The 25,539-nt window shown below is 38.5% G+C and overlaps 1 protein-coding gene across 1 annotated transcript in view; it reads left to right on the top strand.

The window, feature by feature from the left end:
* The window catches only part of DYNC1LI1 (dynein cytoplasmic 1 light intermediate chain 1), a 30,046-nt gene extending 7,312 nt beyond the window's left edge, over positions 1-22,734 (top strand). Inside the window, exons 3-13 of the mRNA XM_075493214.1 lie at positions 5,485-5,601; positions 7,296-7,526; positions 10,860-11,029; positions 12,241-12,334; positions 13,971-14,106; positions 14,485-14,596; positions 16,472-16,531; positions 16,654-16,698; positions 17,729-17,849; positions 18,022-18,180; positions 20,485-22,734. Coding sequence (XP_075349329.1) covers positions 5,485-5,601; positions 7,296-7,526; positions 10,860-11,029; positions 12,241-12,334; positions 13,971-14,106; positions 14,485-14,596; positions 16,472-16,531; positions 16,654-16,698; positions 17,729-17,849; positions 18,022-18,180; positions 20,485-20,597 — 1,358 coding nt within the window. The 3' untranslated portion in view covers positions 20,598-22,734. The remainder of the gene's footprint in view (positions 1-5,484; positions 5,602-7,295; positions 7,527-10,859; positions 11,030-12,240; positions 12,335-13,970; positions 14,107-14,484; positions 14,597-16,471; positions 16,532-16,653; positions 16,699-17,728; positions 17,850-18,021; positions 18,181-20,484) is intronic.
* Positions 22,735-25,539: the final 2,805 nt, after the last annotated feature.

The raw sequence follows: 25,539 nt of genomic DNA, 5'->3' as shown, positions 1-25,539 counted from the left end.
CTTTGTTTCAACTGCTTCCTAGCCTGACTTTTCTGCAAAATTAAATCTGTTGTCCCTCTTCTACTTGTGTTCAGCTTTGGTGTATAGCACTGCTTGCTGGCAGCATAATTTCTGTTTCCTCACTGTAGTATCAATGTGTAAGTGGAGTTTGATGTAATGGAGAATTTCAGTCCTTTAGGATTTACTCTGGAAAAGGAGGACCTTTTATGTTACTTGCAAAAGAGGGATGCAAAGTCTTAAATTTGCAACAAGATACTTGATTTTTATTCTACCTTGCAGTTCTATATCGAGAATTGTGCTCATACAAAACCAGAAATGTTTTTGCTCTGTGAGCTTACGTACAGAAGTCAATTGTTAATTTGATTATCACACAGTTAGGAATAAAGAAGAAGCTAAAGGATTTTCCATCTCAAAATTTTGGAGGGAAGAGGAGGATGATGACTCTTTTTGAAGGTGCATGAGGCTCTGTTTTATATATTGCTTCAGTAGCATTTAAAACAAATTCTGTTTTGTAATATTAATATGCAATGATGTTTAAGTCTGAGGAATATGAAATTTCCCTTTTGTCTGAAATTAAGCAGCATTACTTTTTCATATACTTTAGAGATATCCAGAGACAACAAAGAAGATAAATATGCTTAAATGTCTTAGGGTTTGTAATTTCAAGTGCCATATAGTGTGTGTATATATATATGTATTGTTATTGAGAAATTATTTTTTTAAAGAAGCACATATACTTTTATATATGTCCCTGGTAGTACTTAACACTAATTGCATTACTATGCTGTACATTATCCATCAAACCTAGAATAGCTAATAGACTTTCATTTCCTCACAAATATTTCCCCCCTCCTCTGGTAGAAAAAAGCTGCTATATGTACTAAAGGCATTACAATAAAATGTTTGAGTTTTGAGAAGTCTTAAAAGTTAGCATTGCATGCACTTAGAATTAACTTGCTAATGAGATTTGTAATAACTACTCAGGAGTTTTAGATAAGCACTGGTTTAAGATTGATTTGTATTTTGATATTCTTGCTGAAGAGTAACTACAAAGCAAAATTATACTGCTGCTCTTTCCCAGCATAACTCGATATATTCAAAGTGTGTTGACTTTTCCGGTGTTTTATATTGAAGACTTTAGGTTGGAAAAAATAAATTAATAATAAGGATACAAAAACATTTGCAGCTGTCACAATTTTAAAAGGTATATGCAACACACTAAAAATAGAAAGTAGAGGTAGATGGAACCTCAAGTCCTAGCATGTTTTCTTGGCCAAGGCAGTCATCTTTTCTTTTTTTATGATGCATTGTGTGGGCAAAAAGGAGAAAGTCCTTATGTCATGTACAATGGTCCTGCTTTTACTTTCCGACAGCTTTTTCCATAATATTGACTCTAATTTGGCTTAAATCTGTTGAGAATGGTGGATCTCCTGTGGAATAGGGCACGTTTGGCTAGGCAGCTATCTTGCACCCTTGCAAGGGAGTTGTCCTATTTGTAGACTGCTTGGTTTATGCATTGCTAACTTGTTTTGAACCACTTGTCAGTATTGCTTCTAACCCTTTTCTTTTGGTCTCCAGATCTTTTTGGCTTCTCTTCTGTCATCTGCAAACTGTACTATTCTCTTCATTTACCTGAGTAATTAATGAAAGTAGTACCAAACTCTTCAAACCCCACTGATGCATCATTCTGGCTTTCTAGTGAATGATGAGCACTGCTCTCTCTGCATGCAGTAACTTGTATGATACAGTTACATATGTCAGTGATCCACCTACCTGATCTTGGTGTTTTGAAATGGGTGGATATTTGCTAAGGAGAAGGGAGTAGAGAATCTTCTTCACAGAACGGATTAAAATTAACTAGTTCCATAATGGAAGGCTGAAATGACTACTGTGCATACATATGTGTCCAAAGGTACTAGTTTTACAGAATCACAGAATCATATAGGTTGGAAAAGACCTTTAAGATCATCGAGTCCAACCATAAACCTAACACTGCCAAAAACCACCACTACACCATGTCTCTAAGTACCTCATCCAAACATCCTTTAAATACCTCCAGGGATGGCGACTCAACCACTTCCCTGGGCAGTCTGTTCCAATGCTTGATAACCCTCTCGGTGAAGAAAAATTTCCTAATATCCAGTCTAAACCTCCCCTGGCGCAACTTGAGGCCATTTCCTCTTGTCCTATCACTTGTTACCTGGGAGAAGAGACCGACACCCACCTCTCTACAACCTCCTTTCAGGTAGTTGTAGAGAGCGATGAGGTCTCCCCTCAGCCTCCTTTTCTCCAGGCTAAACAGTCCCAGCTCCCTCAGCCGCTCCTCATAAGACTTCTGCTCCAGACCCTTCACCAGCTTCGTTGCCCTTCTCTGTACACGCTCCAGCACCTCAATATCCCTCTTGTAGTGGGGGGCCCAAAACTGAACACAGTATTCGAGGTGCGGCCTCACCAGTGCCGAGTACAGGGGCACAATCACTTCCCTAGTCCTGCTGGCCACGCTATTTTTGATACAAGCCAGGATGCCATTGGCCTTCTTGGCCGCCTGGGCACACTGCTGGCTCATATTCAGGCGGCTGTCAACAAACACCCCCAGGTCCTTCTCTGCCAGGCAGCTTTCCAGCCACTCTTCCCCAAGCCTGTAGCGTTGCATGGGGTTGCTGTGGCCCAAGTGCAGGGCCTTGCACTTGGCCTTGTTAAACCTCATACAATTCACCCCAGCCCATCGATCCAGCCTGTCCAGGTCCCTCTGCAGAGCCTGCCTCCCCTCCAGCAGATCAACACTCCCACACAACTTGGTGTCATCTGCAAACTTACTGAGAGTACACTCGATCCCTTCGTCCAGATCATTGATAAAGATGTTAAACAGAACTGGCCCCAACACCGAGCCCTGGGGAACACCGCTTGTGACTGGCCGCCAACCGGAGTAAACTCCATTCACCACCACTCTTTGGGCCCGGCCGTCCAGCCAGTTCTTTACAGCTAAGTTTTACATCTAATCAACTTGTCTTATGCTGTACTGATAAAATTTCTTTCTGTGTAGGCTCTAAAGATAATTACTGGAAAACTTGAGGAGTGAAAATAAAATTCCAGCTCTTATTTTGCCATAAGACATTACCTTAACAGTACTGAACTTCAGTTTACTTCAGGCATTTGGAAATACAGGATTGGGGAGGAAATCACACAACGCGCAGCCATGATAAGGGGCTTGTGGGACATATATTTCAAGTTTGCCTATATTGTTTAGCATGGGCACTTTCAAACAATAAAGTTGCATAGATATTACCATTTGTGTAAGTATGTTTTAGTTTAGACTGCTTAAGTGTATCTTTTGTCATGTTTAGAACTTTTTATAACCACAGATGTTTCTTAGACTTCAGTTGCAGCTACTTTTGTTAAGAACTGGCAGATGTACTTCGCAGAAGATGCTAAACTTTCCCAATGCAAACAAGTTGTAATCTTTATTGTCACCTATGTGAAACAAACTAGTATGCAAGAGAACTTAGAGGTCAGCTGTTCTGAGAAACTAGGAAAGCTGTTCAGTGCAACCCCTCTTTAAAAGGAATAACAAGTCTTGTTTTGTCTCACCTTTTGAGCCTTCTCCTGGCACAAATTAATTGAAGCTGCCTATTCAAAAAGGTAAAATAATAGAATGAATCATTCAGAAATTGTTGGCAAAAATAATAGCAACTTCAGCAGCATAACATGTCAGTGCAGCAGCTCTTAATAAAGTCTCCCCAGTTATTTGTAGACGACAAATTTAAGAAGCTTGGGTAAGTACTTGGGTGAGGGCAGAGGAGAAATTGTAATTCATCTCTGGTAAAGAAGCTTGAATTCTTCACTTCTTGGGCAGAACTTTTAAATAAAAGAATATTCTCACAAGAAGAAGAAAAACTTGGTGTATGAATAGAAAATAATTTTAAATAAACATTGGAAAGCACAGCTGTAATTGTTTTCTTAGGTGCATCTTGATTTAATAAAGTTAAGGACCTAGCAAACGAACTCTTAAATGTTGAAAAAGCTAAACTGATACAACTTCATTTTTCACAACTTTTCTACACTTAACCAGATCTTAAACTTCAGTTCTGGTCTTATCTCTCTCTCTCTCTCTCTCTCTCTCTCTCTCTCTCTGCCTTTTATTCCATTGAGTAAAATCCCCTGCACTACTTAGAGTAAACAATCTTATGCTTTCTGGTAGCTTCTAGACTATTAGTGAAATCTGAACCTGAAGCTGAACTCTAAATCGAAGACTTCATGCTGTAATCTTGGGAAAGATATGTTGAGTGAATTCAAAATCGGTCTATCAAAGTATGATTTTTCTGCTCTTTTCTGTAGTTATATCTGTAGTCTTTTTAATGTAGCCATAATATTGTCTGTAAGATCATGGTCAATTCCCTTTAAAGGGAAGACTTCATCATTGCATTTAACAGTGAAAATTACTGTCCTTGAACTCTTTTCTTTGTTATGTAGTTAAAAGCAAGTGTTTATACTCTCCCTGTATAGGAGAGCCTTGGGAAAAAAAATGTTCTGTTCGGCGTGAAACTGATAACGTGCTTCTTAGGAACCTGGTTTTGATCTTATTTTATAACTTGTGAGTGAGTTCCCAGAATTTTCTAATGTCTAACTGTTGTGTGCCCATTGTACTGCCAAATTAGAGTGGCAAAAACCCGCTTCATGTCCAAATTCAGCTTGGTTACTCTTTCAAACTGGAAAAACTGCACGTGAAGCTGGAAAAACTGCACATGAAGTTTTCCAGCTCTGGGACACATGGTTACAAATAGAAGCTTTTCAAGAAGAATCTCTGGAAACAGTTGAGGTGTTTACACTGTACTTATGCTGTAAGATTCACTGGTTATCCAAACTCCCTTTGGAGGGGAAAGAATAGGAGTGAATGGATTTGGATTGCAGGCTTGTCACTGTGTACCCAAATACACATATATTGTAAGGCAATGGGCTTACTGTTTGTCACCCCTCTGTAAGGTTTCTTTAGACCTGTAACAGAGAAAAAGATTCAAAGAAACCAAGCCATAAAAGCTAAGGAAACAGATCTGCTTTACTGAGCCTGGTGTTGTGTGCGGTTTGATATGAGAGAGTTCTAAATAGTATTTTTCTGATTGTAAGATGAGCTTACTGTGGCTTGAACTCTACTTTGGAAAGACTTTGTTACCACTTTGGTTGCAGTTGAAAGACTGAAATTGTTTGAGGTGTTTAACTACTCCTTAAGGTACCTTTTTAAAGATTCGTATAAGAGCCTATTTTAGATAGGATAGTTAGCAGCATAACTGCATTTATCAATACTTAGAAATAAGATTTTAAGCTGAGGCATGCACTCTGAACAGATGGATGAGTTGGGCAAAGTCTGCTGTATTTCAAAACTCTAATGAGCTCAATCACTCTGGTATGTGGTTTCCTTCTTGCCCCAGGTGATTTTTAATATATAACTGTGATTAAAGATTGAATGGTATCTAACTTCTGTCTCTCCAGGTGAAGATGGAGCAGGTAAAACTAGCTTAATAGGAAAAATTCAAGGAATAGAGGAATACAAAAAAGGAAGAGGAATGGAGTATTTGTATTTAAATGTGCATGATGAAGATAGAGATGGTAAGTTTGTATTTCTAATAATATCTTAAACCATTTTGAAAACCATGGTTCAGTAGTGTGATATTTGGAATGACAGAGGGATGTTTTTCTGTCTTTATAATTTGCAGGAGTCCAGCTTAGGCCATGAGTGATTTGTATCATGAGGAAGTTTCTGAGTGTAATTCCTTTAGTAGGTACCATGAATGACCACTTAAGTGGTAGAGGAGGAAAGGAGCCAGTCAAAAGACAAGGCTGAAAAGAAAAGACCAGGGAAGTAGTCTTAGCTGCAACATTCTGAATGGATGGTATGCAAAAGTGCATTCCTCAGGCCTAGAGGAAAAGGTGCCTAGGCTCTTATCTTACATCTCGATTATTGTAGCAAGTATTTATCTTTTTGAACATACAGAGAAACCTTTGTCTTGGTGGTATCAGAATCTGCAAGACTAGTATTGGTGGTTAGGAAAATGTGCACAGTGCTAAAGGAGATTTTTAAAAACAAACAACAACAAAAAACCCCAAACCACCAACCCAAAAATTTGAAGGAAGGAGAAAGTGAAGTAGAAGCTGTGTTTTAACTGGCTTGAGTTGGCTTATGGCTAGAAGGTAAAAAAGATGTTTAAGATCCAGACCCCAAATACCTGCAGCTATGGAATGGATAATTGATGCTTATATATAGGGAACCAAGGGGAGGAGTATGACCAGGCACTGCAGAGGTGCAATGAATTATCTAGAGGCAATACTTAGAGGGAGTAGGCTGTGAATGAGGACATACTGGGAGCTGTTGGGGGAAAAATGGGAACTCTTGTCCATGCTATAAGAACAAATATAGATAGAAGGAGAACCAGAAGAAGTTGGCCTTTTTTTTTTTTTTTTTTTTTTTGTCTCCTTGAAATCATCTGCTTTCCTGACTTCCATGTCTGGCGATTGGTCTCAAAGATGACTTGACCAGGGTTAATAGGATTGGGAGTTTGGTCTAAATGTCTTCCTCAGAACTTCTGTAATGAGTAATAAAAACTTACTTGAAGGCAAAATGTAATTATATTAAGCTATCTAATTTTGAATCACCAGCTCTTCCTTTACCACAGAAATGTCCCTGAATATTGGAGTATGGTGTCTTGGAGGGGGGAAAAAAAAGGAGTGGGATGGTCTATTTGTATGGTGATTGTCCTTTTGCAAATCTGAAGAATAACTTTCTTGCCTGCTAACTCCATCTAAATCATTAAGAATTTGCAGTTCTACTCCAGTTTTCTGAAGGGCGGAGGTACATTCTGTTCTTTAAGAGTTATATAGGTGTATCCCATTGGAGTTTTTAAGGGGAGATGGCAGTCCTTGCAGCTGAGCAGACCAAGGGCTGGGAAGGGATGGCTGAATTCACTCAATTCCCCCCTTCTAAGTTGCATCTTGAAGAAAACGCTTTCCCTCTCTAAAACGGTGAACATTAATTTTGGAAATGTTGAGTGCTATCTCTGGAGTCTCACTTTCAGGTAATGTATTTAAGATCTTCAGTTATCAGCCATTAAACATCAGGGTTTGGAAGAGGAGGGGGGGTCTCCACAAGCTGCAGTCTGCTGTGTAGTTATGTATGTTCAATTGACTGATAAAACATGTCATCTGCTTTCTTCCTTGTATTTTACATGTCTAAAGAAGATTTAATAGCCATTATGTAGTGGACTGTTTCAAGTAAGTCTCATAAAATGTTTTTCCTTTTTTTGTAGACCAAACAAGATGTAATGTATGGATTTTGGATGGTGACCTGTATCACAAAGGTCTTCTTAAATTTGCAATGGAGGCAAGCTCTCTAAAGGACACTCTAATTATGTTGGTAGTAGACATGTCTAGGCCTTGGACTGCACTGGATTCTTTGCAGAAATGGGCAAGTGTTGTAAGAGAACATATTGACAAGTTAAAAATTCCTCCTGAAGAAATGAAAGAAATGGAACAAAAGTGTGAGTATTCTGCAAATACATAGGAATCCATTTAAATCAAATAAGCTTAATGCTTTCTGCACCATTTAATCTCTCCATTGCAGTCTTTTTCATTCTTTGGAAATGTTACTTAAAATTAGGAGTTATCAAGCAAGTCAAGCTTCAGATAAGTCTCAAGTAGCTATACAAAAAATACTAGTATATCTTTCTAACAGAAGTACCTTATTTGGGGGGGATGGGGGGGAAGCTTTGGAATGAACACAGCTGGGTTGAATTTACAATCTTGCTTCTTACAGATTTTTCTAGATAAGATTCTCCCAAGTGAAAAAACTTACTAGCTTTCAATTTTATTTTATTTGCTTATTTTTAAGGCAAATCACTGCATCAGCTTCTTAACTGTTCCTGTAATTAGTGAGTCTAGAGAATTTGAGACCTGTTCCCTGCCTACCAAAAGTGTAAATGTTGAAAGGATTAATGACAGCATGGTAATGTCTGGGCCCTTTCTACTTGAGTTTTATCATAATTATTATTGACACTAATGCAGCTATATGTTTGTTTTGGCATGGGTATGATATAGCTCTGTCAGTGTCTTGTCTTTTTAGTTTTAAACATGCAGAACACACAGATTTTGCAGGATTCCTTGAATTATCTGACTGAACTCACTAACATCATAGCTCCATATTACTTTTGGGTAGCCACCGTATTTCCCTTGGGGTAGAAAAACATAAGTCTTTCCCATTCATCTCTCAGTGAATTACTACAAGGAAGAGCATTTGAGAAAGCTGTGTGTTAAGATCAAATAGCATGATTAAGCTTTGTTTATAAGTCTGAAGTTGCTCTTTGGAACTGGTACGTTCTTAAGCAACTGCCTGCCAGATTGCTGAATAGCTTTTTCAGAAATGCAGGTTGTAGCCATGCTGTGATAAAGTAGCCCTTAAGGTGACAGTTGTAGATACTCTGGAATGGGGAGGTGTGTGTGTTCTGTTTATTCTTAAGAGAGAGATTCTTCTAAGGGAAGTATCATCCTTGAGAATCCTATCTTCCACAAGAACTTGTTTAGGAGGGAGGAGCTGAGCTCTTTTGGGTGTGGTTTTTGTTTTGGTTTGGCTTTGGTTTCTGGGGGGTGGTGTTTGTGTGCATTAAACACCCCCCAAAACAGTTTCAGGATAGGATTTTACTGGATGAAGGTAGTAAGGACACAGTATCTCTGTTATAAAAAATTTGCTTCTTTACTGACTGAGTGAACAGAACAGTGAAACTCCACAAAATCTAGAAAATTTAACTGATGAAGTGACTCAAGAAAAGCAGCTACTCATTAAAAGTTTTGTTTGCTCTCTTGTTCTTTTATCATCTTGTCTAATTCTTATAGATGGTCTGCCTGTTGGGTATGATAGGAGCCCTGGGCACAATCCAGATATGACTGGAAGCTGGTTTTGTTTTGAACCTCCTGTGATGCAGCTTCATGCATTGCTAGGCGGGCAGCAGCTTGACACTGCCAAAAGGAGGAAGGAGGAATCTTGCTTGCCTGACTTTAGGCTACGTGGTCCTGTTTTATTCTTATGTCAGGCTCAGTGCTCCTGAGAGGCTCCTGCGAGCTGATTTAACCTGCTAAGAGGACTGAAATCTACTGAGGGTTTGTGTCTGTAGTTTTCTGGAGGTGTGCTGCTCTGTTTATCTTCCAGTTCTAGCAACTTAACTCCACTCAAAGCCAGACCCTGTGAGGACTAAAACTGGTATGGGAAGGCATTATGGGATACACAGCAGCTGTTGTGTGAAGGGTTGGAACAGCTCTTTCTGTTACTGAATTCAGCTGTGTCTAATGAAGCCTTGTGGCCTGGTCACTTTAATTGCATCTCTAAGGAAGACTTGAGATTGTATTCCACAGTCTTTGAGCTGTGATATACTACATCAGTCCTCCTTTTTACTGTTTTCTGTACTTCTATAAAAATTATTATGTCATGATCATAAAATGGGAATTTTAGGAATCCACTGGAGGACTTCTAGCACTGGAGTAGTGTGATTTTTATTTTAGCATGCAATTATCCCAGAACAGACAGGATGCTGTGTAGGAAAGATTCCCTTGAGTGGCTGGCATATCTTGGTGAGAACTCTGGGTTTAAAACACAGTCAATTTGGGAGGCTCTCAGAAGCGCTCAGACCAGACAGAAGTAGCAGCATTCCCTGAGTAGGAGCCTGAGTTGACTGTTCTAGTAGAGATGATAATCTGTGCATGTGCTTTTTTGTTATTGTGAACTCCAAGATCTATAGAAAAGTTGAATAATCTTGGCCTAATACATATTTTTCTCTAGGGTCTTGCTCTGTTAATTCAACTCATGCTTTTCTAGGTATGAGCTCAGAGGGCTTCAGTCAGTTTAGTGAAGGTAGTGGTGGATTACCATAAATCAGGACGAAGCAGTGAGAATGTACTGGAGTAGTTAGCTGTTTGTGTGCACAATGCAGCTGAATTGTCTTGCTGCCTGGCTTTTTTTTTGGCTGAATCAGGATGTGCTACTCACGGAAAGGTAATCAGTGGTGGGGTTTGTAGAATCCTGTTTCTGCTGTGTGAAACAGGACACATGATGTGAAAGGTACAGATGTTTTATGCCTAATATTGCATTCCTGACTGTAGGAATAGTAAGTGATGGTAATTAGAGGCTTTGGTGTATGCATCGGAACCTGACAAGAGAGTTACACTTGTAACTTTATCTTTTTTCTAATTCTTGTTATAATATGACTTGCCCTCCTTGCTAAATTTTAAAGTAGTATCTGATCTATTGTAAAAGCATACCAAATATTTAATATGCTATTAACTAATTATAAAGCTAGTTAATAACTGTTTGTGTATTCTATTCTTTTTGCTTATTACTACTGTAGATTCACTGTACAGAGAGAGAGAGAAGTGTGGACAAAGGGTTTTTAGGTAAAACTTGGTATATGGTAGCAGCAAAGCAATATGAGTAAGGCATAATTGTGTTTATTCTAGCAAACTGTTCCATTAATTTTGCCAAGGAGAATGCAAGGAAACTTATGTCCTTTAGGACATGTATCAAGCAATAATAGTTAACAGTAACTACCTAGTGATTCCACAATGATAAAATAAGAATGGGTTAATGCTGTCCCTGTGGACAGTTTCATCTGATCATGTTCTGGCTGCTGATAAAGCAGATCTCAAAGTTACTAGTTCTCTCTTGTGCTGTACAGAGCAGGCAAATAGCACTTGGTGCATGCTCAATTTTTTCAACATAAAGAAGCGGAAGTACTATACAATCAACAGTGCTAGAGATCAATGGCAGTGGAAATCATTGTTGAAATAATAAGTAGCTGATCTTTTAATGTAACTCTTTTTACTTTCAGTGGTAAGAGACTTCCAGGAATATATAGAACCAGGCGAGGATTTTCCAGCTTCTCCACAGAGAAGAAATACTTCATTACAGGAAGACAAAGATGACAGTGTGATTTTACCCCTTGGTGCAGATACACTAACATGTAACTTAGGCATTCCAGTAGTAGTAGTTTGTACAAAGGTTTGTTTCACATTTTAGGTTTTTTGTATATTTTATTTAAGCAACTCTGTCAATTGTGGATTCGGGGTGGGAAGCACATGGTTCTCAAGTCATTCTGAATACCTTGCATAAGAATTCTTTAAAAATGTTTAATGTTGAAGGTTGGATATTTTCTGGAAGCCCTGACTGCATGTAGTTTGGGAGTAGTTTCTCCTTTAGTTATACCAGTTTTAAAGGAAGAATTGAGGAGTACCTCAGACCTGGTTTTGTTCATAGAAGTGAGCTAGTCGGTAAGCAACTAGAATTCCCCTTGATCTCCACAGTCCTCCTTATTCTGCAAGTAGTGTTTTGGTAGGGTTTGGGGTTTTTTAATATTTCTGATCTTTTTGTGAAGATGAATATATTTGAAGGTTCTAGTTAGTAAAGTGCTGCTCTATTAACTTTCCTCAGTTCCTAGGGTGTTTCTGTGATCTGTTTTGGTTTCTGTTAGATATGTAACCATATTCTTAGCCTAAAGAAAAAATGGTGTGGTTCTCTTGTGGCTGTTTTTGGTTTTGTTGTTTTGTTTTGTCTTTTTTCCCCCTGGCTCTTCAGTTCTCATTGGCATTAAGCATACTGCATCCGCAGCCTCTGCTGGCCCACAGTGAAAGAATAAACCTTTTGATACATATGCTGTTTCTTCACTGGAAGGCTAACCCTCTCATTTGAAAAGCACCTTTATTCTCACCTGCTAGCTCTCTGTTACTCTTCTTCCCCAGCCCCTCCCCCCTTTTTTCTGCTTCCACATTTCTTGCTTTTGCCTCCCTGTGCAAAGGGCTAGTTAGTAACTGGATAAAAACTACTATGTCCTGTAATACCAGCATGAAAAAACCCAACCAAACAAAAAAAAAATTCTGCAAAAAATGGTGGTGTCATTTGGTGGGTCAGTCTTCAAAAGAGAGTTTGAGTTATTCCATTGGAGGGGGGCAGGGGGAGTGAATGAAAAATGGCAATCAGTTTAACTGTCAGGTTAATGCTGACCACAGTACATGCACATCAAGTTTATATATTATGTTAAAAAAAAAAAAATTGTTCAGTTATGCTTCTAAACTATCTCAGCAGGTTTCTGTTTTTCCCTGCACTACCCACCCCACTCCATCCCCCTTGCCCAGTTGTGAACTGGATGTGTAGCAGCACTGCTATTTCAACAGATAACTGAAAGTGGTGTATTAATTTTGTGTTTATCTTGACAGTGTGATGCCATCAGTGTTCTGGAAAAAGAGCATGACTACAGAGATGAACACTTTGACTTCATTCAGTCACATATCAGACGGTTCTGCTTACAATGTATCCTTTAACACATCATAAAGAAGATAATGACTCAAATCTTGGCGTTAATTATGACCAGCTTAAAAGAATATTTGCATCTGTACCAAAGTAGTAACTCCTTTACTGTAGCTGGCAGTCTGCTTCAGCTACCCCCTAAGACAATGTTGAGTTAAACTTTTCTGGTTTCCTTTTTTTTTTTTTTAACAGAGCTGCAAGAGTCTAGCATGTCCCCTTACCATGAATTTCTTTTACTTGCCTTCATTTCCATATTTAGGAGCCAGTTTGCAAATCGGAACATCTTAGCTGACAAGATCCCTAAAATAATAACAACAAGATAACTTATTGATCTTGCTTGAGATGCACATAAGGCATGTTATTCTTTTTGACCCAAATATGCAGTCTCTTCAGTGTTCAGTAATTCCACAGGATGAGGTGATGAGGGAAGGAAAGAGGTGTGAATTGCTGTAGGAAAGATCCACTGGCTTCTCTTGTGTTGGTGCAGAGGCAATGCACATAAGCTGTTGCTGTGCTATTATTATTTTTAAACTTCTTTTTTTCTAAAAGAAGTGTATATAAAATACTGTTTAGTGTTGTTTAGTCAGCTAGACGTGCTGATATCTAGATTTCAGATGCCAGTAATATGCCTATATTGTGTCGTCATCATTTATGCTGTGGTAAAGGGAAGTTTAAATGCTATTGGAGAGACAGCAGTTAACAGGTGGAAAAGTTAGTTCAAGAACCTGAGACCTCAGCTGAGTACCAAGATGGCACTTCCTTCAAAAGGTTTCCAAGACCTAATTTTTCAACATGGAATTATGGGTATTTGTAATAAGTCTTGTGGATGGAAGAAGAATATGAAAGATAGTAGGAAATAGTCTCTGTGATTGTATATGCCATGTACAACTTGGAATTCTATTCTAAACTTCACTGAATGGGAATCAGATGGCATTATATAACTTTCTTCTAGAATTTGAATTGCATGCATGTAGAAATAAATTATGGGGCTTGGCAATTTTATAATCCCAAAGTAAAAATTACTCAAAACTTCCCTGGCTGCTTTTATTAATCCTGTGCATAAGCTGTGTTAATTTGATACTGAACCATGCTGGAATACTAAGCATGGTATTCTGGTAACTGATGTACAGCACAACTCGTTTGCCATTCATTTTGTTCAAAAGCAGATCACTGTATAATGTAAGAACTTGCTCCCCTCATTTAAAAACCCAGGTGGGGAAGTGAAAGATCTTTGCCATTTTTGAAGCTATTAGTGTTAATGCTGTAGTCTGTGTTGCAGGATGTGATAATGACAAGATACAAGGATATGGCATGAAAATTTTTGTTCACTAAAAGCAGAAGACAGTTTTGAAGGCATCATAGTGAAACCACTGGTATTGTGGGCTTTGAAAGTGAGAGGAGCCTGTACTTTACTCTAAAAGCAATAGCTGAGTTGGACTAAAACAAATGCAGAAAGAAAGATTTAAATTGCTAAATGGCTTATTGCAAAAATCAGGTGTGGGAAGTTGTTTGACCTATTTAATTTTGTATTCCCCCTCTAAATTCTACAAAGTAGATAACCTTTAAACTAACAAAAAAGGGTCACATTCGTATCTCTTACTAACCACTAAACTGAGTTTTCTTTAACAAGCTTATTCAGATGGGGCAGCACTTATTTACACTTCAGTAAAGGAGAACAAAAACATTGATTTAGTGTATAAATATATAGTCCAGAAGTTGTATGGATTTCCTTTCAATGTTCCAGCTGTTGTTGTGGAAAAAGATGCAGTATTTATGTAAGTTATCTGCATTATTATGTCTATATGACTGCAAAATCTATTTTACGAGACTGTAAAACAGCATTTATAGCCTTTTTTGTTTATGCTTTTTAAAGTTCCATTTAACACTCCCATGAGTTGGAGTTTGGTGAGTGCCAGTGAATTGAGATTACAAATACTTGCTGCCCCAAAGAGAAATGTTAAACCCAGAGATTTTGCTCTTCTCTGTTACGGTGAACCAATCTCTAACTAGTTGTACTAGTCAATAACTAGCTTGCACAGCAGAGTGGGAGCTATGACAACTTTCCTGGCTTTCAGTTCTGTGCAGTTCAGGATTGCACACAAGAATAACCTGAAGTAACAATAGAATTTAAAACCAAATAATCCTTTATCTAGTCCTGCAGGTTGGGATAATGACAAGAAGATAGGAATATTGCACGAGAACTTTCAGACACTAAAAGCAGAAGACAGTTTTGAAGATATCATAACAAAACCACCAGTCAGAAAGGTAAATAGAGATGTTTTGGCATTCAACTTATCTATTTATTTACCTGTCAGTTTTTTGACTGTTTCTCTTTCTTTGAGACTTTGCTTCCAGTTTATCATAAGAGTGTGATAAACTGTGTGGTTTTTTCTTATTTTGTCTTTTTATTTTGTTCTTACAGTTCTTCTTTAGTTACCAAAAAAATCATTATATATTTTTGTTCTGTATAGCTTTTCTCCAGCTTACACTTTTTTTTTTTCTTCTGCCTCTGTTACATTGTTCAAAACTACGAATATACTTGTTCTGCTGTCCTGGTTTAGCCCCAGCCGGCAACTAAGCCCCACACAGCTGCTCGCTCACTCCCCCCCCCCAGTGGGATGGGGGAGAGAATTGGAAGAGTAAAAGTGAGAAAACTCGTGGGTTGAGATAAAGACAGTTTAATAGGGAAAGCAAAAGCCATGCACGCAAGCAAAGCAAAACAAGGAATTCAGTCACTCCTTCCCGTCAGCAGGCAGGTGTTCAGCCATCTCCAGGAGAGCAGGGCTTCATCATGCGTAATGGTTACTTGGGAAGACAAATGCCATCACTTGGAACGTCCCCCCCTTCCTTCTTCTTCCCCAACTTTATATACTGAGCATGATGTCATATGGTATGGAATAGCCCTTTGGCCAGTTTGGATCAACTATCTATCTTGGCTGTGCCCCCTCCCAACTTCTTCTGCACCTGGCAGAGCATGGGAAGCTGAAAAGTCCTTGACTGGTGCAGCAACAACTGAAACATCTCTGTTATTATCAACACTGTTTTCAGCACAAATCCAAAACATAGCCGCATACCAGCCACTATAAAGAAAATTAACTCTATATCTCAGCTGAAACCAGGACATCTGCTTTTAATACAAATTTGGTGCTAAAAAGTCCATGTCGTTTAACTGCTGGTCAGGTTGAGTTAATATTTTTTAAGAGCACTCCATTTTGCTCCAAGTTGCTCATAACTTCATAATGCTTTCTGTTTTCTGTTGGAGTATTTAAAATAAGAAAGCTTGAGACGGTGTAAAATCAAAAATAAACACGTGAAAACGGGTTCTACATATATTCGGTATATTTTCTCTCTCGTACTATTTAACAAAAGGCTTTGATAGAACTACCTGAATATCCATGTGGGACTGTTGAACAAAATGCCAGCAGCAGTGGGCCCCATGCATACAGAAGTTATTGAAGGCAAATATTTCTATGGCTCTTTCTAACAAAGCTAAGAATTTGGGACTGATCATATTTCCAAGTGCGAATTATTTGAGCTGAGAAAACTAATACTATGTCCTTTCTGCAATCTTTAGGGGAAAAAAATAAAGACATATGTAGTAGTATATTATTAAATCATAAGTGTCCAAGGAAAATATAACTGACAATTTTTTTGCATGCTTATAAACTTCAGGCCTGGATTATAAAGTTTAATATTGATATTTGCCGTGCTTGTTTTGGTAAAGATTTTGTGGTGAGCTTGTTTGGAGGGAAAGTGCTTGTGATTTGATGCATAGACCTGGGATCTAAGATATCTCTGTCCAGTTTATATACAAGTCTGATGCAACGCAGGTGCAGTCACTTTTGCCATAATACCAAGGTTGGGCCTCGATAAGTTAACAGAGACGTGAGCATGCTGCAGAGTGTGTGCATATATCAACATTTCTTACAGATCCTGAGATCTATTTCACTTCTAATTAATTTAGCTTAAATGGAATCATGAGGTAGCAGTCTTAAATATAGAAAATGTGGTCTGCAGTCAACTTAGTGCTTTACATATTTACTTCATTGTTGAATACCTTTGTCATATTCATGGGGAAGTATAAAAGGAAATAAATTCCTTTCTTTTAGTCAAAATCATGTTAATATTTTTGTATTGCAGTTTGTTCATGAAAAAGAAATTGTAGCAGAAGATGACCAAGTGTTTCTTATGAAGCAGCAGGTAATTTTCTGGCTATAAAACAAGCAGCCAGTGTTTCATTTAACAACATTCTCAATGCAAATTTGGGGTTGTATTCTTAAGTCACTATCTAACACTACATGGGTTTGTTTGGTTTTTTGCAGTCACAGTTGGCGAAACAACCACCTACTGCTGCAGGAAGGCCAGTGGTTAGTAATAAAAATTTTAAATATCATCACACAAAAATGATTCACTTTCATATATTTAGAGGGTTGCTTGCTTTAACTGCACTATCAAATATTCTTTGATCTAATTTTTTTAAACTAATAGTGTTTAAAGACTACATCATATACTGTTCTAAAACTATGATACTTCTTCACAGCTAGTCATGACAACTTGTATTGACAGCAAGAGCTAAACGTCATGGCTTTACTTCTCATATGTTAGAATGCATTTAAGCAGTTAGTTGACTCCCCTTTCTGTCCCAAGAGTGTGCCAGGGAGCAAACTATATTGGCTGAATTGCCTTGGTAAGTTTTATATCCTAAATTTGGCACTATCTCTCCAGGAATATTAAGATTCTGGCATAAAATTAAGGTCAAATGAAAACGATGACATAATCTACATTTAAAATACAAATAAAATAACTAAAAACTAAACTAAACTTGTTAGTTTAGTTTAATGGGGAGCATGTGATCTCATAAAGGTAGTTTTACTTTTTTAGATGAACTGCAATTTTGCAGAAACATGACTTGTTATCCTTGAAGTAATGAATAATGCTTTTTCTCCTGGGCTGCATTTAGTCCTTTCCATGCTATTGGTGTTATGTGGTGTCTTTTCAAGGAATTTAGTGTAGTTCCTCTGTGATCTAATCAGTGCAGTTTTCATTACAGTCAGAGGTACTACTGAGTAACAGATGGATTTTCAAGTTTCTCATTGACATAAAATGAAAAGCTTCACTACTGCTTTTGTTGCACTAAAGTTAATATTTGTCAATGTTATACAAGTGTAAAAAAAAAAAAAAAAAAAAAAAAACCAACAAAAAAACAAACCAAACTTGTACACAATCATCAAAATGTAATCCTGTGTCATTTCAGTTGCATGGGATACCACATTATTAAAAAAAAAGATTAGGAGCTGTGAGAACAAGATGCTTCATTTCATGTACTCTTACACTGCATGATTTCATTCTATAGAAGATTGACTTGTTCGGCTTTGGAATTTTTTTCTTTTTTTATAGGATGCCTCTCCAAGAGTTCCTGGAGGATCTCCTAGGACACCAAATAGATCTGTAACATCAAACGTTGCCAGTGTTACACCTATCCCTACTGGGTCAAAAAAAATTGATCCGAATATGAAAGGTACCTTTTCTTACGAGAGCACAAATGCAGCTGGGGAAGTAAAATAGCTGCTTTGTCTGCTTTCTCTAATATGCTTATTTAGATTGACTAACACACAAAATCAGTATTTACTTAGAAAATCTGTTTGCTTTGGTTTTGTGTTGTCGTCTTTTTCCCCTCCCTCCCCTTGTAGCTGGAGCTACTAGTGAAGGAGTTCTGGCTAACTTCTTCAATAGTCTCCTGAGCAAGAAAACTGGTTCCCCTGGTGGCCCTGGTGGTGTTGGTGGCAGTCCAGGAGGAGGTGGCACTGGAGGTGCTGGCAGCAACTTACCACCATCAGCAAAAAAGTCAGGTATGATTAATGATAAAAGATCAACTCAATCTGAATTATGAGCAAGGGATCATTCCTATTGGTATAGTTTATCAGAAGTATAAACACTACTATATTTAACTGAATGTTTTATTGGATATGGGTTTTGCTTTTGTTTTCACAGCAGTTTAGTATTACCTTTTTATGGCTCTCAGAGGATCAAAGAAAAAACTTTTCATGTAGCTTGTTTAAGCATGAATTGTGTCCATATGACTTCCTCATTTTTCCTTTGTTCCCTGCCATCCCAATAAATGGCTTATGCTATAAGCCATTTTTAATATTATTTGGATATATTGGGACTTAATTTCAGGTTGGCTGTTTTTTTTGTTGGTTTGGGGTTTTTTTTTAAACAATAGTATCAGTGTTAAGATAACTTTCAATTTTCTTTTGCTAGTGATCTAGCTCTGATGCGATTAAGGTTTTGGTTGACTGAGTTTGGTGATGGCCTATAAAACTACTTACATATTTTCTCTTGATAGCCTTTTTTAATATGATGTGATTAATAATTAGTATTCATCTAAAAATCTCTAATAGTGACTGCTCTAAATCTAGATGCAAGACTACTCTGGTGCTTCTTTCCATTCCAGATTAAAATGTTTCTGTATTACTTAACAACATACCTATACAGACATCTTCCCTCTCCCCTTCCCCAGAGGTTAGTAATGCTGCGCTTAAGTGAGAATGCTGGTGTTTCACTGCTATTTGACATTGGTGTTTACATTTATATAGTAAGTGAAAAAACACCTCCCTTCCCACTAACATTTTGTGTAGACTGACCCTGAAATTTTTTTACATGTGTGCACTTCCCTTTTTTTTAAATGCAAAGCTTACTTGGCCAAGCAAAGTTTATGAGTACTTCCTAATCTGCTGCAGGCAAAGTCAGCCGTGCTAGTTTGAGCAGCATATGGCGATTGTTCAAACAAATGCAGCTGACGCAATATGAGATGCAGAGAGCACCCACTGAAAAATCCTATGGGGAGTGGCCACCAGTGGGTTTGGGTGATGCCAGGCAGACGGTGGCAGTGCTCCAGAAAAGTGGTGCGTCCAAGGCTGTGGCAGAAACTTCAGGAACAGAATTAAACTACTAAGGAGAAAAAATTGTTCTCAACCTTCCTACTATGCAGCAAATGAAGGGTTAGGGTTTAACATGGCAAAGGACTAGGTTTTCAAGAAATTATCATAAATAAAAATGTTTGGCTCTTCACCTTCGACAGTACTTCCTGTCTTGTATTTAGCATTATCTATAATGCTCAATTTTCAAATCTGAAAATTGGCTGTTAAGATGGTAGCTTGGGATTTGAGAATTACTTTTTCCCCCAGCAGCTATGGGAAATTCCTCTGCTTTATTAGTTGCAATATTAGCTGCTTTGATTCGGATTCGGTAGTAGCTTGCTTTAAACTATTTGTAAAAGCTGCACAGTACATCTGGCAAAAATTAGCTTTGTGGATAGTTCCTGTTAACTTGCATCTTCAGAAAGGATGCTGGGACATTGCTAAAACTACACATGTCAGAATTTTCCTTTACAGCCTGAGATACTATGCACACTTGTCATGGCATAGACTCTAATGTTCTGCACTGCCTTTTCCCATATTGTCTTCTCCATTCTTGTGATAGAACATGGCAGCATAGAAACCTAGACAAGGGAGTAAGAGTTAGGAGTAAAATGATGGAGAAAAAAAAGTGTGTTTTAAGTTTGGATCAGGTCTAAGTGTGACTGCACAAATGTTTGTGCCATTCCAAGTTAGGGAGGAGGTAAGGGGGTGAGGACAGGAAGGGATTTGCCATCCGCAGGTCTGCGTGCACTCATGACCAGTGGTGTCAGGTTTATGCTGACCAAGTATGTAGAACTGACTACACTGGTCTGTGGTGAAACCCCTGATTTACATCCAGAAATATTTAAAATACATATGATGCAGAAAATTGCATAGAAGTATTCATAACTGCTATGGTAGACTTTTCTGTATTCTATATTTCACATTAACTCTTCATATACTGGCAATTAATATATAATTATGGATGTTTCTTTGAGAAATTGGAAATACGGAAGGATGTGACTTTCTGTCTACTGTTTCCTTTCTGTTTCTTTTGGATTCTGGCCTTATGCCTTTACTCTGCACTCAAAGTGTGCGGTAACAATTTTTAGGATTTGTCTGATGCAAAAAATGTCTTTCTGGTTTTTGCTTTTTTGTTCAGTTTGACAGGTGTTTCTTGAAAATTAAAGATACTATAGGCTTTCCCAAAACTGTTTCATAAACATGACTGAATGATACGCATTTCTTTTGTAGGTCAGAAGCCAGTTTTAACAGATGTTCAGGCAGAACTGGACAGAATTTCACGAAAACCTGAAATGGTCTCTCCTACAACACCTACATCTCCCACAGAAGGTGAAGCATCTTGAAGACACCAAATAAAACCAGTTGTTCAGTTTTCTGGGATAATTCAAACTTGCCTCTGCCTCTTCCTTCAGTGACTGGAACTAAAGAACTGAAATATCTTTCAGAACACAAAACAGTTGATGTCTGTCTGTCTTTCATATGTGTTGCCCAACTTTACAAAAGGGAGCTGTACTGATGGAAAACAGTTATCACATCACGTAGGAATACTGTTCACAGTGCAAGAATAGTAAATTAATTTTTTCTGGGTTTTGTTGAAAAGTCAGTGTAATTCTGTAAAATTGCAAGTATGTCCACTTAAGTGATAGGGGTTGCTTAGAGCAGGAAAACTGATACACACCACAGGCACTTAATTTATATTGATTTCCCAACCTGTTAGGCAAGTTCAATACCATCTTAAATAGATTAACCTCTAAAGGAGAGAACTACTACTAGTTTTTGGAAGAGAAAATTAATTGCACAAAACTATAACAACAACAACAAACTCCAGTTATACTTGAACACTTCATTTGGAGTATGGCTAAAAAAATCTGTTTGATCTCCTCTGAGATTTACACTGCATTCAAAAACCCATGCAAAAATTCATTCCAGATATAAGAATAAATCAGTGGCCAGGTTTTTTTGTTTTTCTTTTCCTCTTTGATTAATTTCAGACACTGAATAAAAGATGTATAAAGAAAAAGCGGAGGTTAAATGTACAGATTATCAGTATCCAGATTTGTCTATATATATATGGCTCAGCCTTAATCTCCCCCACTATGTTTCCACATTAGTTACGGTTTAAAATTGGTCATCAAAACTGTAATCAGTTAATAAAGTATTCTCTGCATTCAAATTTAAATAACTTTCGTTGAAGCCATGGTGTTGTTGTTTGTTTACAGTTAAATCTAAGGATGTGGTGTAAAACATCTGAAAACATGCTTTTATGTTTTACCTCTCAGTGAATAATATTGCTGGTAGATATTTAAACTTCCTTAAAACATTGTTTCTGGAAAGAAGTGGATAAGTCTGCAGTGTTTGTTCCTAGGAGTAAAACTAGCTTATCCGACTTGGGTGGTTTCTGCTGTAATGTGTTTTAAAGGCATGCTAGTTACACTAGGGATCTTGCTAGTATGTTGTCTAAGAAGTAGTTGACTGAGGTTAGGACTTAAGCTTTCAGTACACAAATGTTGAGCATCACTTCACTGTTTTGTCTCAAGTTTGTGGTTGCTTTCTACTGTTAGCCACAGAATAGTAAGCGTAAAAAGTACATCCTGATCAAATGATTGCCAAGAGACTTATTTAATGAGTTCAGGTTTTTCAGCTTTTTAAATCAACAAGTCTTATGTTAATTGACTATTAAAGTCAATTTAGAAAGTCTATTTCTAAAGTCTATTTAGAAAACTTCTGAAACACTGAAGAAGAGGGGGTAAATCCTCTTTATTTTGAACATGGTGGTACTCTCTCCTCCAGTTCCTGCATTCTGTAGTGGTTCTAGTAAATTACCTCCATATTTTCAAAACACCTAAATTTACTTAAGAACAACATGTATGTTGCATGTTGAATCCCTAGAGTTAACAGACTTGTTAAAATTGACTCAGAATATTGAATTGTGGACTGACAAGTTTCAGTAGAGATTCTTAACTATGGATCAGTTGTTCAAAGTGGAGTCTTTAAAATTTTGCTTATGGCAGTGATTCAGTTAAAGGTGGCACATGGAGAAATGCATGACCTGCTGATGAACAACTGTATAGAATAAATTATGTCTTGAAGAAAAAAAATTAAGCTTCCAATCATGGATGCATGGCATGCATCAGTATCAGAACAGTTCTCTAGATTCTGTACGTAAACTTCTTGAAACAGAATTTGAAATGTGCTTGAGAGCATGGGTCCTGCTCATATGATCCCCAGTACGCTTCCTCGTACAACTGCAGTGGTATGCGTTAGTAGGGTGAAACTTTGGATTTTAGGGCAACATCTTAAACTAGTTGGTACTGTCCAGATTTTTGAAAGAAAACTTTAGCTTCTGCAATCTTTAATTTAGTTCACTTGAGCATCTGTCAAAGCACAATACCCTTTCCAAAGCTGGAAAACTAGACATGTAATATATTAAGAGCTATTGCACTAGGTGCCCTTTTTTTGTGGAGGCTGGGACAGGGGAAAACCTTACTAATGACTCATTATAATTTCACTTCTTAGAACAAAGTTGGCAAAATGTTACTTCTGCATATTTAAAGCTTCTAAATGTATTTCTTCCCTAAACCCTGATAGCTCTTTGGTTTTGTGTTTGTTTGGTTTTTTAAATTACTATTTACAAATTATTATTTACAAAAAGGCTGTCTCCCTCCCATGCCTTTTCATTCTATAAGAAAGACTAAAGTAGCCTGCTTCCCTTCTTAAAGTTCAAATTCTGTTAACGCCACTGTTGCTATCTGTCTACTGCCTGCTCATGCTGGTTGGGAAAAAAAAGACTTTAAGGTATCTTTACCACAAAAGGAAAACGTCTGAGAATGCATTGCTGTGTAACCTGATGGCTTTGGCTTCTTGTTTCCCTCTGGTGAGACTGAGACTACTGGGCTGGTTGTTTTGTCCTCTTGAGTTGAAATTCCCCTGACGACTGCTCTGATGAGAGTAGACGATTAAGGTGCAATTTACCAGAACTATCATGCCTCTGCAGAAGGCCCTTTTCACAAGATGTAGTGGCAGTGAATCCTTCTCCCTGTTCTCCTTCCGTCACCATCAAGTCAGGCACCAAAACTAAATAAGAAATAAATTGGGTAAAACGATGACGCTAATTTAGCAATGATATTTCTGCATAATCCTTTATTGTGCTTTCATGCCCTAAGCTATAGATGGGTTAGGTTTGTGATGATCCCAATTTTAAAAAGAATAACAGCGTGAATAACATCAATTTTGCTTCTAGTCACTCCTGTGTGCCTTTAATACTTCAGTGTCATTTGGTACAAAGTTTCAGTCTAGCACACAAGATGCAGAAAGCAAAGAGGTAATACAAGAACTACAGGGGATGATTTTTGATAAAGAACAATACTTTTTAAATGCTTTCCAGTATGAATACTGCAAAAAACACTACAAAATAAATAAACCAAATAAATTCCTTTAGACTTTCAGGGCTAGTTCTGTGTAGATGAGAAGCTGATTAGCTTCAAACTAAACTGTTTGGGGGGAATTTTACAAATCTCCTCTTCCTCTTTCTCTCTACCATGTTCCTACATCAGTTCTTTGAGTAAACTGGTTGTAATAAAGCTGTTCTGCAGATTTTAAGCTTGAAAATTTTGAGTAAATGGCCACTTTATTTCCAGACAGTTCATATTTTTCAGCTGAAAATGGCAGTCTCTGAAATGTGCATGTGTCTTTTAGGTTATATGGACTAGCTACCATACCATACTAACCTTAAATTTCTAGTGATACATCTGAAATGCAAGTACCAGCCTGTTGGGCTGCAGCCTCTTCTTGGGGAGCAAACTTAATTTGCAGTAGGAGACCTGCAGCTGCAGAACCATTGCCTATCAAATACCTCACAGCTTTGTGCATCTCTGGGCCGTGCAGATGCGTGCAGAAAACCGCTGACAAGAGTTGGCCTAACGCTGCTTTCAGGAAATGTGGAGAATTGAGGGGGTTTTTTCTCTTGTGCCATAAGGGATACTTAGAAATAGCTGTTAAAAATGCTAATTCTTTATCTTCAGCTGTTTAAAAATCACACCTTCTACCATGTTAGTATGGTGATCGGGGTTTATGAAGTTCAGTTGCAATACTGAGCCCAAAAATAGAGCCTCAAGTGCTGAAGAAGCTTCAGCAGATGCAACACATTCAAGTCTTTTCTAAGCTCTTTGTCGCAGTATTTGGAATATTCCATTTGCTAGCTAGTCATCCTGTATTTACTTCATGTAATACACGGGGCCAGAGTCATGAACAAAAGCTGTTGAGATGCCTGTGTGGGAACACCAGAACCACGGCCAGGGAGAGAGCCGTGCCTCTGACCGCCTGACTTCAGTGGAGCTCCCCAGATTGTGCAGTAGCAATAAACCTCACCACCCTTCAAATGGGTTCATTCCAGCCAGCATGGGTTCATGACAGGCAGGTCCTGCTTGACCAACCTGATCTCCTTCTATGACCAGGCGACCTGCCTAGTGGATGAGGGAAAGGCTGTGGATGTTGTCTACCTGGACTTCAGTAAAGCCTTTGACACTGTCTCCCACAGCATTCTCCTGGAGAAACTGGTGGCTCATGGCTTAGGCGGGTGTACTCTTCGCTGGGTAAAAAACTGGCTGGATGGCTGGGCCCAGAGAGTTGTGGTGAACAGAGTTTAATCCAGTTGGCACAAGCGGTGTTCCCCAGGGCTCAGTTTTGGGGCCAGTCTTGTTTAATATCTTTATCAATGATCTGGATGAGGGGATTGAGTGCGCCCTCAGTAAGTTTGCAGGTGACACCAAGTTGGGCGGGAGTGTTGATCTGCTTGAGGGTAGGAAGGCTCTGCAGAGGGACCTGGACAGGCTGGATCGATGGGCCGAGGTCAATTGTATGAGGTTTAACAAGGCCAAGTGCCAGGTCCTGCACTTAGGCCACAACAACCCCACGCAACGCTACAGGCTTGGGGAAGAGTGGCTGGAAAGCTGCCTGGCAGAAAAGGACCTGGGGGTGCTGGTCAACAGCCGGCTGAATATGAGCCAGCAGTGTGCCCAGGTGGCCAAGAAAGCTAACAGCATCCTGGCTTGTATCAGAAATAGTGTGGCCAGCAGGACTAGGGAAGTGATTGTGCCCCTGTACTCAGCACTGGTGAGGCCGCACCTCGAATACTGTGTTCAGTTTTGGGCCTCTCACTACAAGAGAGACATTGAGGTGCTGGAGCGTGTCCAGAGAAGGGCAGCAAAGCTGGTGAAGGGTCTGGAGCACAAGTCTTGTGAGAAGCGGCTGAGGGAACTGGAGGTTGTTTAGCCTGGAGAAAAGGAG

Source organism: Mycteria americana, chromosome 2, assembly GCF_035582795.1.
Source record: "Mycteria americana isolate JAX WOST 10 ecotype Jacksonville Zoo and Gardens chromosome 2, USCA_MyAme_1.0, whole genome shotgun sequence".
Lineage (NCBI taxonomy): Eukaryota > Metazoa > Chordata > Aves > Ciconiiformes > Ciconiidae > Mycteria > Mycteria americana.
Note: the sequence above shows the minus strand (reverse complement) of the source record. Positions and strands in the feature narration are given on the sequence as shown.